The sequence below is a fragment of the Symphodus melops genome (assembly GCF_947650265.1).
Source record: "Symphodus melops genome assembly, chromosome: 3".
NCBI classification, from domain to species: Eukaryota; Metazoa; Chordata; class Actinopteri; order Labriformes; family Labridae; genus Symphodus; species Symphodus melops.
Window position 1 is genome coordinate 26142772 of NC_136693.1, and position 14154 is coordinate 26156925.

The 14154-nt window shown below is 39.8% G+C and overlaps 1 protein-coding gene across 2 annotated transcripts in view; it reads left to right on the forward strand.

Moving 5' to 3' along the window:
* Window positions 1-14154, forward strand: part of rhpn2 (rhophilin, Rho GTPase binding protein 2) — a 33549-nt gene that overhangs the window by 12416 nt on the left and 6979 nt on the right. For both annotated transcript variants that reach the window (XM_079340388.1, XM_079340389.1), the window contains exons 3-9: window positions 1460-1588; window positions 7748-7823; window positions 8771-8848; window positions 9476-9600; window positions 9857-10023; window positions 12200-12387; window positions 12504-12660. In XM_079340388.1, the coding sequence (XP_079196514.1) occupies window positions 1460-1588; window positions 7748-7823; window positions 8771-8848; window positions 9476-9600; window positions 9857-10023; window positions 12200-12387; window positions 12504-12660 (920 nt within the window). The remainder of the gene's footprint in view (window positions 1-1459; window positions 1589-7747; window positions 7824-8770; window positions 8849-9475; window positions 9601-9856; window positions 10024-12199; window positions 12388-12503; window positions 12661-14154) is intronic.

Here is a 14154-nt window from a genome sequence, read left to right on the forward strand (position 1 = left end):
AATTGGATGTCATTACCAGTTGTTGTTTTTTTAGGTCAGTAGATGTGTGTTATTCTGCCAAAGATCTAAAACGGCTTCTTAAGAAACGAGGATGGGAGAACTTCAGTGTGACCACACATGCTGGTTTTACAGTTTGAATCTCATGCTGTGTGGAGGGGTATTGGACATTAAATCTGATATTAATAACAGCCTCTGGAGCTGGCATCTTTACCTTCCAAACCACAGCCCTTCCACCTCCTCCTCCTCCTCTCCGATGCTTTCCCCAGACCAAAGCTCCTTAGAAACCCTCCAGCAAGCCTTAGGGAAGTGGTCGTGTGGTGTCATTGCTAAGCAGTGGCTGACAAACCAATTTGTTACATAGACAGAAAAAGCACAGGGAACCAGTTTAAATATCCACTGTTGGGTGGACTATGCTTGTACTGATGTACTGATGTTCATGTTATGTTTTACATGATCCATTTTTGAGTAGCGTTTGGCTCAACTGATTCACCAACCTTTAATTGGTGTTGTGGTGTGCGTGACATCGGTGTGACTGTGACTCTTCGGCTAAGACCAGGGCATCGTGAGAGGACACTCCACCTTGCCTACCCTGACTTCATCACATCTCACCTGTCTTGTTAAAAATGAAAACTTCTGTAATTACAGGGTAGAGAGAGATCACATGACAGAGTGTATGTCTCGGACTGACAACAGCAGTGAAACATCTTAAGAGGGACAGTTCAGAGCTGGGGGGGGGGGGTTTTCCTCCAATTAATTTCTATTGTACTAATCTATGTGTGAAGATTTCCTGTTAAACAGAGATAAGAATACACGAGACCATGGTGTCTTTGTGTGTTTGCTTTTTACTTTGAAGCTCCCACAGAAGGTTTGTTTTCACTCACAATGTGTCGTAAATCCTGCTTTACAAAGGCAATTTGTTTTCGTCTTCAAAATCACACACCACCCAGACACACACATACACACCCACGCACACATGCAGACACACACATACACACCCACACCCACGCACACATGCAGACACACACAGACACACAACCTCTGAGGAACTATTTCTACCTTCTCTTCTTTGCACGATGAGTCGGAGCATCTTTTGAGTGCACATACAGTATAAATGGTGGAAAGCTTGTATCCTCCCCTCTTTACCAGATTGATGATTTATAAAAATGTATTGACAGTAAAAGTACCTCTAACCTCTCTCAGTTTCATTAAAAAAGGTTGTCCCATGGGAATAACATGCAGGGATTGCAACTGTGATTCATAAATCTTGGTTAATCTGTTGTGTGCTGGAGAGTAAATCAAGTGCACAGCGGGGCACAGTGACGCAGGTCTGTGGTCCAATATTCCAGTAAAGCACACATGTTTTAATAATCAGCTGTAGGAAATGCTGGCGGCTTCAGAAAAGATAATAACATTTTCTTGTTTTCATTGTTTGTGTGTCTCTGCATCTGTCTCTCTGCAGGGCTTCATCCAACAACAAAGTCAAAGAGATGGTTCTACTGGAGCTGAGCTACGTTAACTCCAACCTTCAGCTGCTGATGGGACAGCTAGAGGAACTCAACAGCTCAGTGGATGTGTACCAGAACACCCAGTGAGTACAATCTTTCCTGCCTTTTCTTTTGCTCATTAAGCTACTCTAACAGTTTCTGCCGAGCATTAACATAACACATCAAAACAGAGTGGATTTTAAGACTGTAGCAGCATGAAGATGTCAAATGGCTTGTTAAGGACGAGGACAATGAATGCATTTCAACAGAGAAATTGCTTTTGAACAGCAAATTTATTTGTTTATTGCCTGAAATGTTCATTAGTTACACTTTTGATTTAAAAAACCCACAAGAATGAGGACTGTTCGCGGTGATCTCAGTTTCCTTATTTGTTTATTTTGATTCCCATGATCTTTAGCATAGCAGAGGCTATTCTTCCTGAGGTCTGTTGTTTGAATTTACTACACAATAAATGGTACAAATTCCCATTCTTCCTCACAGTATTTTTCTAAATACATCACTTCAGAGTACTTCTGACTACTTAGAGTGCTTTTACATGGCAATGCAAAGTGTCTGTCAGGATTAACTAATTTAATTCATACACTTTCATACGCCACTGGCAAAGCTCAGAGGAGCAGATAAGACATGATGAAGGCTCTGTAGTCTTTAGCCAATGAAGGCTAAAGGAAGGACGAGGAAGCTGTTTAACTGGACCAGCTGGTTTCTTCAGGAAACAAAAGAGCACAGAGCAACAAGGAAACAATGAGGCCAACTTTAATTCAAACCAAGATAAGCATCGAGCACAAAGCTCACCTCAGTCACTCTGATGATCGGGGTGTGTTTAGGTGTGACTCTGCTAATAGGTTCTTTAAAGGACAGCCAAGTTCTTCGGGGTGTGGAGTGACATGGAGTATGTATGTCATGAAGACGCATGCATTGTCTCAGTCACGTGGCAGCATAGCTTCAGAAAGACATGACAATGGTTTAATGACTCAGTGGAAACACAGAGGTTTGTATTTAATTGTGTCATCCACATGTGCCCTAAATAACATTTTTCTGAACACATTCACCAATCTTCATGTAACACACGCTGACAAAATGACCACATACAGGAGCATAAAGCAAACTTTTCTTTGTGTTGTAAAAAGCAGAATTATTTTTAAAGGGAAAGAACAACTATGAATGATGATCAGAAGGAAATCTTGACATAGAACATTACCCTTGTAAAGAAACAGCTGGCAGAGTGCCATCTGATAATGCATATTTATGTTTTGTTTGCTTTTTGAAAAGGAAGCTCAGAGATGCTTTGATTATTGGATATTGATGAGCTTTAAAAGCAGCTAATAGTGCTGATGCCTGTTTCCACCTGTTAACATCTCTGTCTCTAACTAGCAGTCCATCTGTTTGTATACGAGTCTGTGTGTGAGAGAGAGAAGTGGTCTTTCCGGCTCTTTCACATGACATAACCAGCAAATGAGTGTAAAAAGTACATAATTCGACAAACACCATCAAAATAGACACTTAGATACTGTATATAATGAGAAAAGGTATAGGGGCATGTTTTCACTAAAATCACGAGGGAAAAAAAAACGCAGAGAAAGTACTCCATGAGGATAGTAACTGGCAGAATTGACAGTCATAGGAGAAGGATGACGATCAATGCAAGAAATATTTGAATAAAAAAAAGTATTACTTGTGATTAAATGGAAAATTAAAAACAGAAATGTGATTTAAAGGCTCTAAGACTGAGGCATGACTGCTTCCAGGAAGCTCTTCTGGTTAAAGACACTTGAGTCCATAAGCCACCTGCCCAGCAACACACACACACACACACACACACACACACACACACACACATGCACATCTCTATACACTAAATCTGAACTACATGTTAATGTTGAAGTACAAAATTAATTGTATAGTATACATATAAAGCACACATATTATATTAAAGCACACACACAAACACATGAAAGATACACAAAAGAAGTGATTTTTATAGACGAGCCAAAACACACAAATACCCTTGTGTCTAGATGCCATGTTGCCCAGGACAACTGATCACAACAGACCTATGAAGTGACAACAAAAGTGGGGCGATGGGGAAGGTTATTGGTGGGGGAGGGGTTGTTGTATTTTGGTTACTATGGTGACAGTTCTAAGGGTCATTGACAAATAATATTACCTTCTTCCAGATGCAAGCTGCCCCTATTGACCATTTTCATTAAAGGGATACTTCACATATTTTCATGAAGCTTTGTATCATTAGAAACATGGTAGTAGTGTTGAATGGTTGTGAATCCAACCCTCATTTTGCCCTGAGACGAGAAAAATATGTATTTCTTTGCCTGGAAGTTTTCTTCATGTGATGCAATGTGACGCTTTTTGCATATTTTTAAAGTTGGATATGAAATCTGAGAGCCTCAACTGTGCTTTGTCTCATGCCATCAGGTGGACTTGAGATGGGTAACATTCAGTCTCTCTGTCAGGCTCTTAGAGAAACACCTGCTCACTGCTCCATCCACAGAAAACTGTCGTGCTGTGAAAATAACATCACCTATCCAACCATTGTGTGCCTCTTTGAAAGAAGGTTCAACCTATGGAAAGTCCAAGGTGTTCACACAGCCAGGTTAATAAAAGGCCACACTCACAGGTGTATCGGAAACATGTTCGAGAGAATATTGGATATGTTGGGAAAGTCTTTTATTGGGTTTTTCCTAGCAGGTGTCACAGTGCGAAGCCACCGCAGAGCCACAAAGGCGAGTTATCTTCCTACTTCACTCAGCCTGAAATACAACCTCAAAGTTCAGTAAGAGAACAAAAAAACCCTCCTTGTCTTTCTTGGCTTTTCCCACCGGTCCACTGTCCCCTGAATAGTCTGTTATTTCTCTCAGACCAGATCAAGCTGGTTTTAGCATGAGGTAATGCATAACTGAAAGCACATATATATATATATTTTTAAACGTGTGACACATTTTGTGCAGTTCTGAGGCTGTTATCTCCCCTGTGTCCCTTACAAAACCAAATTGTTGCTTGTACTGTTATCTGAGTTGTAGTGAATGTTTAGATCCTCTGTGTAATGTTCTTGATCTGAGTAACATGCTGAACATTTTGAAGACTTCTTGTATCAGCCAAAACAACTGATAAGAACAATAAAAACATGGAGAGAAAGACTGCAGCTCCGGGCCGCATTAATAATGGAGCTAAACAAGATAGAGAGGAGAGAATCGTATGGACTTATTTGAGAAATAACAAGCACTCGAGTCATTTTAATCATCTGAAAATGATATCTGATGCATCAAAGGATTGAAGGATCATCATGAAAGTGATACTTTGATTACTATTTGGTATCATGTGCAGTTGACAGATTTGAGACAGTATTTTTTAATCACCTGTAAATGTACAGTAAGGTATTAAGTGGGTGAGTTGTTTTTGCCAAATGGAACTCGTGCAGGATGTGCAGGGCCTTGGTGTGAACAACCTACTAACTTTACTTTATCCTGCTTAATACACTTTACTTTCTTTCATTTTTATAGATTCAAAAGTATTTTTTTCACCTGCTTAACAAAGAGTCTTGCGTGGTCAGCTTCGTCCCTTGCAGTGGTTCACTCTGCAGCCCTCTTTAAAAAGGCAAACTAGTGAATCCTTTGAACTGAAGATCTCTACTGATGGGTGAACGGGTCTGCATGAATCAGTGTGTCACCTGTCACTGTCAGAGGCTGCTCACATTTTTTCCTATATGATACGATCTGTTACACTTTGGGTTTATTTCATGTTCCAACTTCAGTGTTGCCGATTTCACTCTCACAATGAACAGTTTTTGTATCTGTTTTTGTCACTGCTGTTTTCATTTCCTTCCTCTTTTGTTCGACAATGTTAAATTGACCTGGACTTGTTTCTGCTAATTGATATGATTACATTTAGCCCTCCTGGGCCATGACACGAGACGGTCTACCCTTCATAGGTTCAGTTCATTCTTCTTGACAATAGTCTGCTATCTAATGGGTAGAGGACTGTTGCTATGCATAATTAACACTGTTGAACATAGTGGTGTAATAAGGATTCATAAGCATAAACAGATGTGGTGATTGTGTGCATGTGTGTGGGTACCTTTACCTGAGAAAGGTACTCAGAGACACCAATACGATTTATTGTCTGTCTCTAATACTTCTTATATTTCCACATGTGGGATCAACCTGTTGCTTTCGAAATCTTTCAACTCTAACAGGAGTAAATTACTCTGATAAGAGGGAAGTTGTGAAACAGAACAGAAGTTATCAAGTTATCCCACGTCTTCTGGAGCTCAAACCAGAGCTGATCTTGACTGCTGAGGCAGGTGTCTGTTTCATACCCTGCACACTTGCTCTTCCATGGTTACTTGAGAGCTGTGTGTATTTCTCTGCGTGTTTATGTACGGAAGGAGTTGAAGTGAGCTTCTGAGAGGCTTTCAACATTTACTTGCAGGACAGATATCTCTCCCCCCTCCCCTCCATGCCCCCTCCCTCTGCCAAAGCAGAGAAAAGCTCAGAGTGATCTCATCTTGGAGTACTAATGGAGTACACTGCGGCCTCTCTCTGGCTCTACCGGGGAATCTGATGAATGAAGGTTTCTGTGATTCACAGAGCCGGCGTGCCAGAGGAATGCTGCCTTATCATGGAGTGATGAATGAGTGTGAGGAGTTGTTTTTCCGAACCATTGGGTCTTGATGTTCTGGTCAGTGAAAAGACTGTTCTGCATGTCTGATCTCTCAGGTGGAATGAGTCCTGATTAAAATATGTCTGTGATCAGAACATCACAATGGCTTATTTATGTTGTCAAAGTTGGATTTAAAGTTTGTGCAACTGTTGCCCTCATTTGAAGTTGTTTGAATAGCCTAAATGCCAAACAAATCCAGAAGCATCCCACGCTTGTTTTTTAAAAGGTTTAATTTATTAGGCAACACCTCGTTCCCCTGCTACAGGACAGGGAGGGCTTTTGTTTTTTATAGACTCTGTCTGATCAGCAGCAGGAATCTGTCACGTTATGTTTCCTCCAAGCTGATAACTAGCTGAACCTGTTTTCCATCTGTCAACAGCAGGGTCCACCAGGTTCATGCAAGCAGAAAACAAACCAGAAAGCTAAAGCTGTGATCAGAGGAGAAGGTTAACCTGGTGTTTTTCGGCAGCCTCTGTTTACTGTTTGAGGGGTTCAATTAGCGTTAGCACGAATGAAGTAGGGCTGTACCTCCAGAGTGATTAATCAGCAGAAGGTTTTTGTAGCTTTACAATCGAAGGAGGCGTGGGGGGCTACCTGTAAATCCTCACTCCTACAGTGTGTGCTTACAGCACCATCTGCCTAATCCTGACTCCCCCTCAAAGAAACTACACTTGAGATAAAGTCAAGGTTAATTCCTGAAAATGTGAACTTTCTCAAGTGACCAAGCTGTCTCTGATAAGAGGAAGTTATCATTATTTACTAATCATCTGAATGATGTTACTTTTCTAACATTGCCTGAACTGAAGTGTAGTCAGTGGGAGTTTTGTGTTCTTTGCTATTTTGAACCACACCTTGGAGCGTTTACTGCATCGTTAAACTGTTAATGCGTCAGTAGACTATTAGTGGAAATGTGTGTGTGTTTCTTATTGGTCTTGAGTACATGCAATCTTCAGTAATTCCTCCACTGCACTTCTTCACCTTTCTTTTTGTAGAAGTTATTCTTCTGCGTGTTTTTGTGTTTATTTCTCAGTCATTGTCTAAGAAAGTTCTTACCAGCTTGTCTCTGAGCACACTGGTTATTGTCTGAATAATGAAGCAGAATTGAGTTTTATTTAGTGTAAACTTTGGTGGAAAACGTTACACTTTTGGTGTGGAGAATGAAGTGGCCAGTATAAAGTTTTTGGGGGGACTTTCCATGCCTTTTTTTTAAGAGATGGGACAGTGGAGAGAGTCAGAAATTGGGGAAAGAACATACAGGAAAGGAGCCACAGGTTTGTTGGTAACACCTTTCTATGTGAATTTTGAATAATAATTTTCAACCGTATAACTTTTAAAAAAGGTACTAAGAAGGCTGCTCTCTGGAAAAAAAAAACAAATTATAAAAGAAGACACATTATGAACTATTTTAACTGTTGTAGAGTAGATAACTGAGTCTTTGTATAGTCACAAAATTAAAAACACTAACACTGATAAGTCTTGTGATATTGGTCCAGTCAACTGGTCGAGCTCATTTACTGACTGATAGAAAACTGAAAGATCATCTGTCTGTTTTTCTGTTTGCCTTCCAGGGAAACAACCAACATCCCCCTCATTGCTTTGGGTCTCAAGGAGACTAAAGAAGTTGATTTCTCCACTTTCTTCAAGGTACAGAAGCAACAAGTACATTTCTTTTTACATGCTCACAGTATTATTTAAAGTTCTCTCATAATAAATAAAACTTAAAAGTAGAGGTGTTACAGCTTCACTAGTAAAGGTACAGAACTGTGTTCATTGATTAATCAAAGATGAACTGTTTGATCACTTTGTAAGTGAAGCTTATTTAATTATAAAAGTCAGGCATCAGGTTTGACTGAGTGACATGTTGCTGTGTTATAATGAGGTCAGATCTTGTTAAATTGATACAGACATGCCTTCCTAACTATTATCATCAAACAAAACACCCTTTTCTTTTTTATAAAGTCTGATTGTCCCAAAGCAGATGATTGCATGGATACAGACTTTATGGACAAGACAAATAAAATGATGAAGAGAAACAAATAGCATCATTCACAGCAGCATGTTTGACCTGAACACATTGCTGGTGTTATGATGACTTTGCAGTTGCAGTCAAACAATGGTCTCCTGTGATGGGATTGTTCAGATCATCTCAACTGCTCTGCACACCTGTTTGTCGTTCATTCATTCAAAAACGATCCATCACCTGACAGTAAAAAGGATTAGTCTCAATCTGGGTCATAGTAGAGACTGTGAGAATCAACGTGCAGCTCAGTTTTGATGTGGGAACATCGTAAATATTTTAATAGCACTTTTACAATGTGCTGCATCCTGTTAGGATTTGCTAACAAGTAAAATGAGAGGTGGATCACAGATCATTGTTAATGCTGCTCTACTTTTTGACTGTAAGCACACCTTAGTTTTAATGATCTGGTGTCTCCTGTCTGGTGTCAGCCTGTTTGGCATTACACATTTCAAAGGTGACCTAGTTATGAGACAGGGTAACTTGAAAAGTCATATTTTAAATGACCAAAGAACCTTTATAACAAGCGTCCGGAATAAAGTATTGTATATTGAGCCATGTTTGTTTCTTTCAGGACTTCATCTTGGAGCACTACAGTGAAGACGGGAACAGTTATGAAGATGAGATTGCTGACCTGATTGACCTGCGACAGGTAGTGAAGAGTCTGATGTTGTGTTTGAAAAGTCAATGATAAGAATCTTTTTTTATACCAGTTTTGTCTGTAATACCAAGTAATACAAACACTAAGGGTGAATTCACGTATTATACTCACTCCATTAACTGTATGTTGCCTCTTTGAGACCTCTTTAGTAGCTTTGAATGATACAAATAAAAAAAAAACAACTCCTGATCTATCTCACTCTGGTATCTGTGAAAACCTTCAATTCATCCTTTGTCAAAAGTAGTCTCTTTCAGGCTGCCCTCCCACTTTCTTTTGATTGACCAGCTCTCCAGAACTTGATAAATGAATGCGTCCATGTTTATCTTTTATATGACCATATAAGGAGTTAGGTGACTTTGTGATGTCACAAATTTACGGTACAAAAACTGAGGAATCATTTGATTTGAAATGATTTGCCTATGTTTAGCATAAATATCAAACTTAATAATCATTGTCAACCATAATTATTGTTCTTATGATAAGGGTTTTGTTCATTTGGGGTTTTACAGGGCTCATCAAAGCACATTAGGGCACACTTGTTTTTCCAGGTGTGTTCTTCATTAATCAGTGTTACTATGACTGCACACTTTATCACACCTCTCTCCTTACCTGTCCCAGGCGTGCAGAACACCAAGTCGAAGTGAGGCTGGAATGGAACTGCTAGTAAAATATTTCAGCCAGCTTCCTCTGATGGAGAGCCGATTCTTCTCACCCTCCCACCCGACGGGCATCTTCTTCACCTGGTACACACAGATAACTAACTGTTACCTTAGCAGCAAAGACACTATTTATTTGTTATTTATTTATTTATGAAAGATACTTTTTTTTATGAGAAACTTTGGTCTGGTGCGATAAGACCACCAATCCACTTTACAAGCAACATTCTTCAAAGTCAATCATGCAGCAGAGATGCTTCAAAACTCTCACAAGATTACTTTTTTTAAATTTCTCTTACCTTTTGAAAAATAAATACTGACAGCCTCGTCCTCTTCCCTCTAGGTACGACTCCTTCACTGGAGTGCCTGTATGTCAACAGAACTTGTCTCTGGAGAAGGCCAGCATCCTCTTCAACATGGCCGCCCTTTACTCACAGATTGGCACCCGAAGTGACCGCCAGACAAGCGTCGGCTTGAAGGAGGCCATCTCATCATTTCAGAAAGCTGCAGGTGGGAAGAGATAGGATTCACTGATTTATTTGGATTATACCTCTTTTTAAAAGCAGAGATGACTTCTTACCTTTAAAGATGAAACAGGTTTGGTGGGGGTAGCTAGTGATTAGCCTGTGCGGCCCATATACGCTGTCTATAGTCCTTCAAGGGGGAATCCGAGGAAGGGATCACAAATAGCATCAATAGAATAAAGAGACAAAAAAGACCAACATGATAATTGATAATAAAATAAACAAATAAAATAAAGTCATCACCTTCCCATAAGGGTCATGTAATATAAAGCAGGAAATACGTACATCAGAATCTCAGTATTGACCAAAGGGGTTTGGCGTGTGCCTGACACACCTATTATATTTAAAACATTGTAAAAAAGCATACTGGTGTAAAAGAACCTCATTTCTAAGAAGCGTCCCAGCCTCCACACTGGGACTTCTGCTTCACCGCAGAGAATGATGCAGTGGATGTTTTTGTCTGGTTTCTTGTCATGTGGCAGAGCTCCAGAGGATCATCCGTCATATGAACTGGCTTCTCTTTTCTTTGAGGTTTCAGGAAGCTCAGACTGGACCTGATTGAATTATGACTTGTCTGTATGGGGAGGATGGCAGCCTAATTACAGTTTTGAACAGGTCTTGGCAGGAGTTCAGTTGCTTTAATAGTTATAATTTAGACGTGTATGAGTAAAATAATGATGCAGTTATGAAAAACAATGTCACCATTTTTAAAGAGCTGGTAATTCATTCAACTGTGAATAGCAAGCTAGTTTCAGAAGGGCTGCTAAAGTGCCTTTGAGCCTGGAATACAGAGGAGGTTTAGAGGATGGGAGGAAGCAGTTAACAATGGCAGAATCTCAGAGTAAGACCAGCAAGGCATTGCTCTGTTATTAAGTTGTCTACAACTCTCTGCTGCCAAGTGTTTAATCTGTAAAAAAAAAAGAAAAAAAAAAAAAAGAGGGAGGCGTTCTCAGCTGGAATGCAGATGTCTTATATTCCCCATCAAACACGAAAATGTCATTTAAAGAGGTCTGTGTTTTGGCTCAGTTAGAAAGAAGCACACAGACATTGATCTCAACTGTTTCTCTCGTTCTGGATTCTGAAGCGATGGCAACATGGCTGAGGAAAGGAGGAAGACTAGGGAGTCCTATCACCCCTTGGGGTGGGCAATCCTGCTCTGGCCTTTATGGGATGAAAATTATATATAATTTCTAAAATAATCACAGCACTATATGTTCTAAAAAAACAGCTTTTTAATATTTGATCTTCATGGTTTCATTATAATCATTCATTTATTTCAAGTGCTGCAGAAATGTGACAGATAATAAAGACATGATTTTCATGGCTTAAAAGAAGCAGCGCCAAAGCTGAAGTTAGAGAAAAAGACGCCATCACAAAGGAATAACTGTGCCTTTAAAGTAGTATCCGTGTCAGGAAGATAATGTTTTGATTTTCATTTGAAAATACTTTGTATTTATTTGCAAATCAAAATTAGCCAACAGTTGGATGATGCACATCGACCTTGTGGAGTGTTTCTTAAGTTACACAATGTTTTGTTTGGAAGTTCTGATGCTGATGATCAAAAGCTGTATTGTACATTTTATTAGTAGCCTATTTTTAAGGGACCTTAAAAAACGTCTGGATTTTGTTTTTGATTTGGACAAGTGTGTTAGCAAGCTAAAGAACCAAAACTGTAAAAACACATTTAAAATATTAATTCTAATATCTGTCTACTACGAAGAATGCATCAATACAATCAAAACTAAAACATTTGAATCCATTGTTTTATTTACATTAAGCTCTCATTCCTTTATGAAAACGCTTTGATCTTAGTTTGTGTGCAGCTTACATGAGAAGGGCCTCTTGGTGAAAAAGAAGCCCCACACTTCACTGTACACAGGGGAACTAAAAGTATGCAGACTAAGTTGATTGTTTTGTCCTCACAGATCTAAATTGAGTTTTGTTGGATGACATGCTTGTTTTTAATCCCCCTTTTGAACCTGCCAGACGTGTAGCTCAGGTTGACAGACAAACTGGAAAAGTCCAGGTAACAGAGAATGAAGACGCTTTGACTTTGGCGGAAAGTGTTTCAGAAAAGAACATCCAAACCAAAGTAAAATATTTGAACTCTCGATTATTTTTGTTTCCTTGGAGTCATTTGTTTCCCCTTGCATTCCTCCCAGGAACACTGAACCACCTGAAGGAGACATTCAACTACACTCCCAGCTACGACATGAGTCCAGCCATGCTCAGTATGTTGATCCGCATGATGCTTGCTCAGGCTCAGGAGTGTCTGTTTGAGAAGATGGCTCTTCCTGGGATCAGAAACCAGTTCTCCTCCCTCATGAAAATGGCTCAGGAAGCAGCCAAGGTAAACAGCTGCACAGGCGCACACAGTCCATGGAGGCTCTTTATTTAAGCTGTCTTCTGTAAGTGATTTGAGCCACATCGTAGCTTTTAATGACCTCTCACCAACTCTTCCCGCAGGTCTCAGAGCTCTACGATCAAGTCCACCAGTCCATGATCCAGACGCCAATCAAAGACAATGTGCCGTTTTTCTGGTCCACCATGTCACAAGTGAAAACCAACCACTACCGCTCCATGGCACACTACTTTGTGGCCTCAGCGCTCCTGGACCACCAGTGTAAGAACATCTTTATTAAATTCCAGTCAGAGTGCCATCTTCTTACCACAAACACCAGTGTGCTAATCTTTACATGAATAATTAACTTCCCTTATATGGTGCTTTTCAATTCTTTAAATAGAATAAAAATGATCTGACAAACTTGCTTACCTCTACACGTCAACATTTCTCCTTTAACACGCATTCATACACAAATTTAGTGCCACGCACAAGTATGCAAAACACGTTCTGCTGACAAGATGCAGAACTGTTGAACTGCTGGACTCTTGAGTTTTGCATTAATTTGCATGTAACATGTACTGTCTGCTACAGGGACAGTGGGGCTCTTGATGCCAAGTAAAAATAGATGTGTCATTTACAGGCATACTGAATGTTAAAAAAAAAAACATAGCACTTTTCCTGTGAATGTTTTTGGGGGAGTTTTATGTCAATTCTATTTTCTCTTGTTATAATCTACCTTCCTTCTAATGTATTCAGCCATTGTCTGTTCCAATGAAAAATAATTATGGGATGTGTGTGTGTTATTTGAAACTGCAAAACTGGATCCTGCTCTCAGAGCTCTGTACGGTCCATTGGGTTAGTCATGTCCAAAGGCTGGACCCGTCTACAGTCAGCCACAGAGCTCTTACATAACGGCTATTTAAAGACACACGCACACACACCCAAAAAAAAAACACACACACACACACACACACACACACACACACACACACACACACCATGGTAAAGATCAAGCTGTTTCCTGTCAAAGATGGAGAAAGAGGGAGTGGAGAAAAAGTTTTTGCAGTAAGTGGAAAAGATGGCAGACTTCCTGAGGTTGCTGATGGATTGGAGTTCTGTAGCCTCCATACGTCGTCCACATGAGTCAGGGACTTCATCTCCCAGTCCTGCTTTTACCCTGACAGTTTTTAATTGTTTGTCATCTTACAGTCGTTTACTTAGCAATTTTCAGTATTTTACTTGTTCAAAAGATTGAAATGCTGAAGAGTTATTCCATTACTAAGGGATAGATTAAAGTCTATGTGGAACATTATTTCTCCTTCTTTTTTTCCCACAACTCTCGTAACTAAAGGGGCATCAAACTGAAAAGCGAATTAAACCTGCAGTATTTAATAAGCTTTACTGTGGATTTTCCAGCGTTTTATACCCATGCTATGAAGGCAACACATTTCAATAGAGGCACAATGGAGATATGCAGCTTTGAGTTTGGCAGCTCATTAACAGATTCCTGTGTGAGTGCGGAGAATAGAGCAATTAACCACAGAGCTGTTGAGAGAGGACCCAGGCAAGAGAGAGGCCAGAATAAAGAGAGCTGCTGTAAACAGATTAACCACAAACATGGCAAATAACACTCTGAATTGTCTCCATGAAGCATGCTGGTCAAAGGAAGCTGATTATCTTTTTTCCTTCCTCCTTTTTTTTTGGTACCAATCCAACTAATCATCACTTCATACATTCCAGGAGTGACAGCCATTTTTCAATCCAAACCTTGAT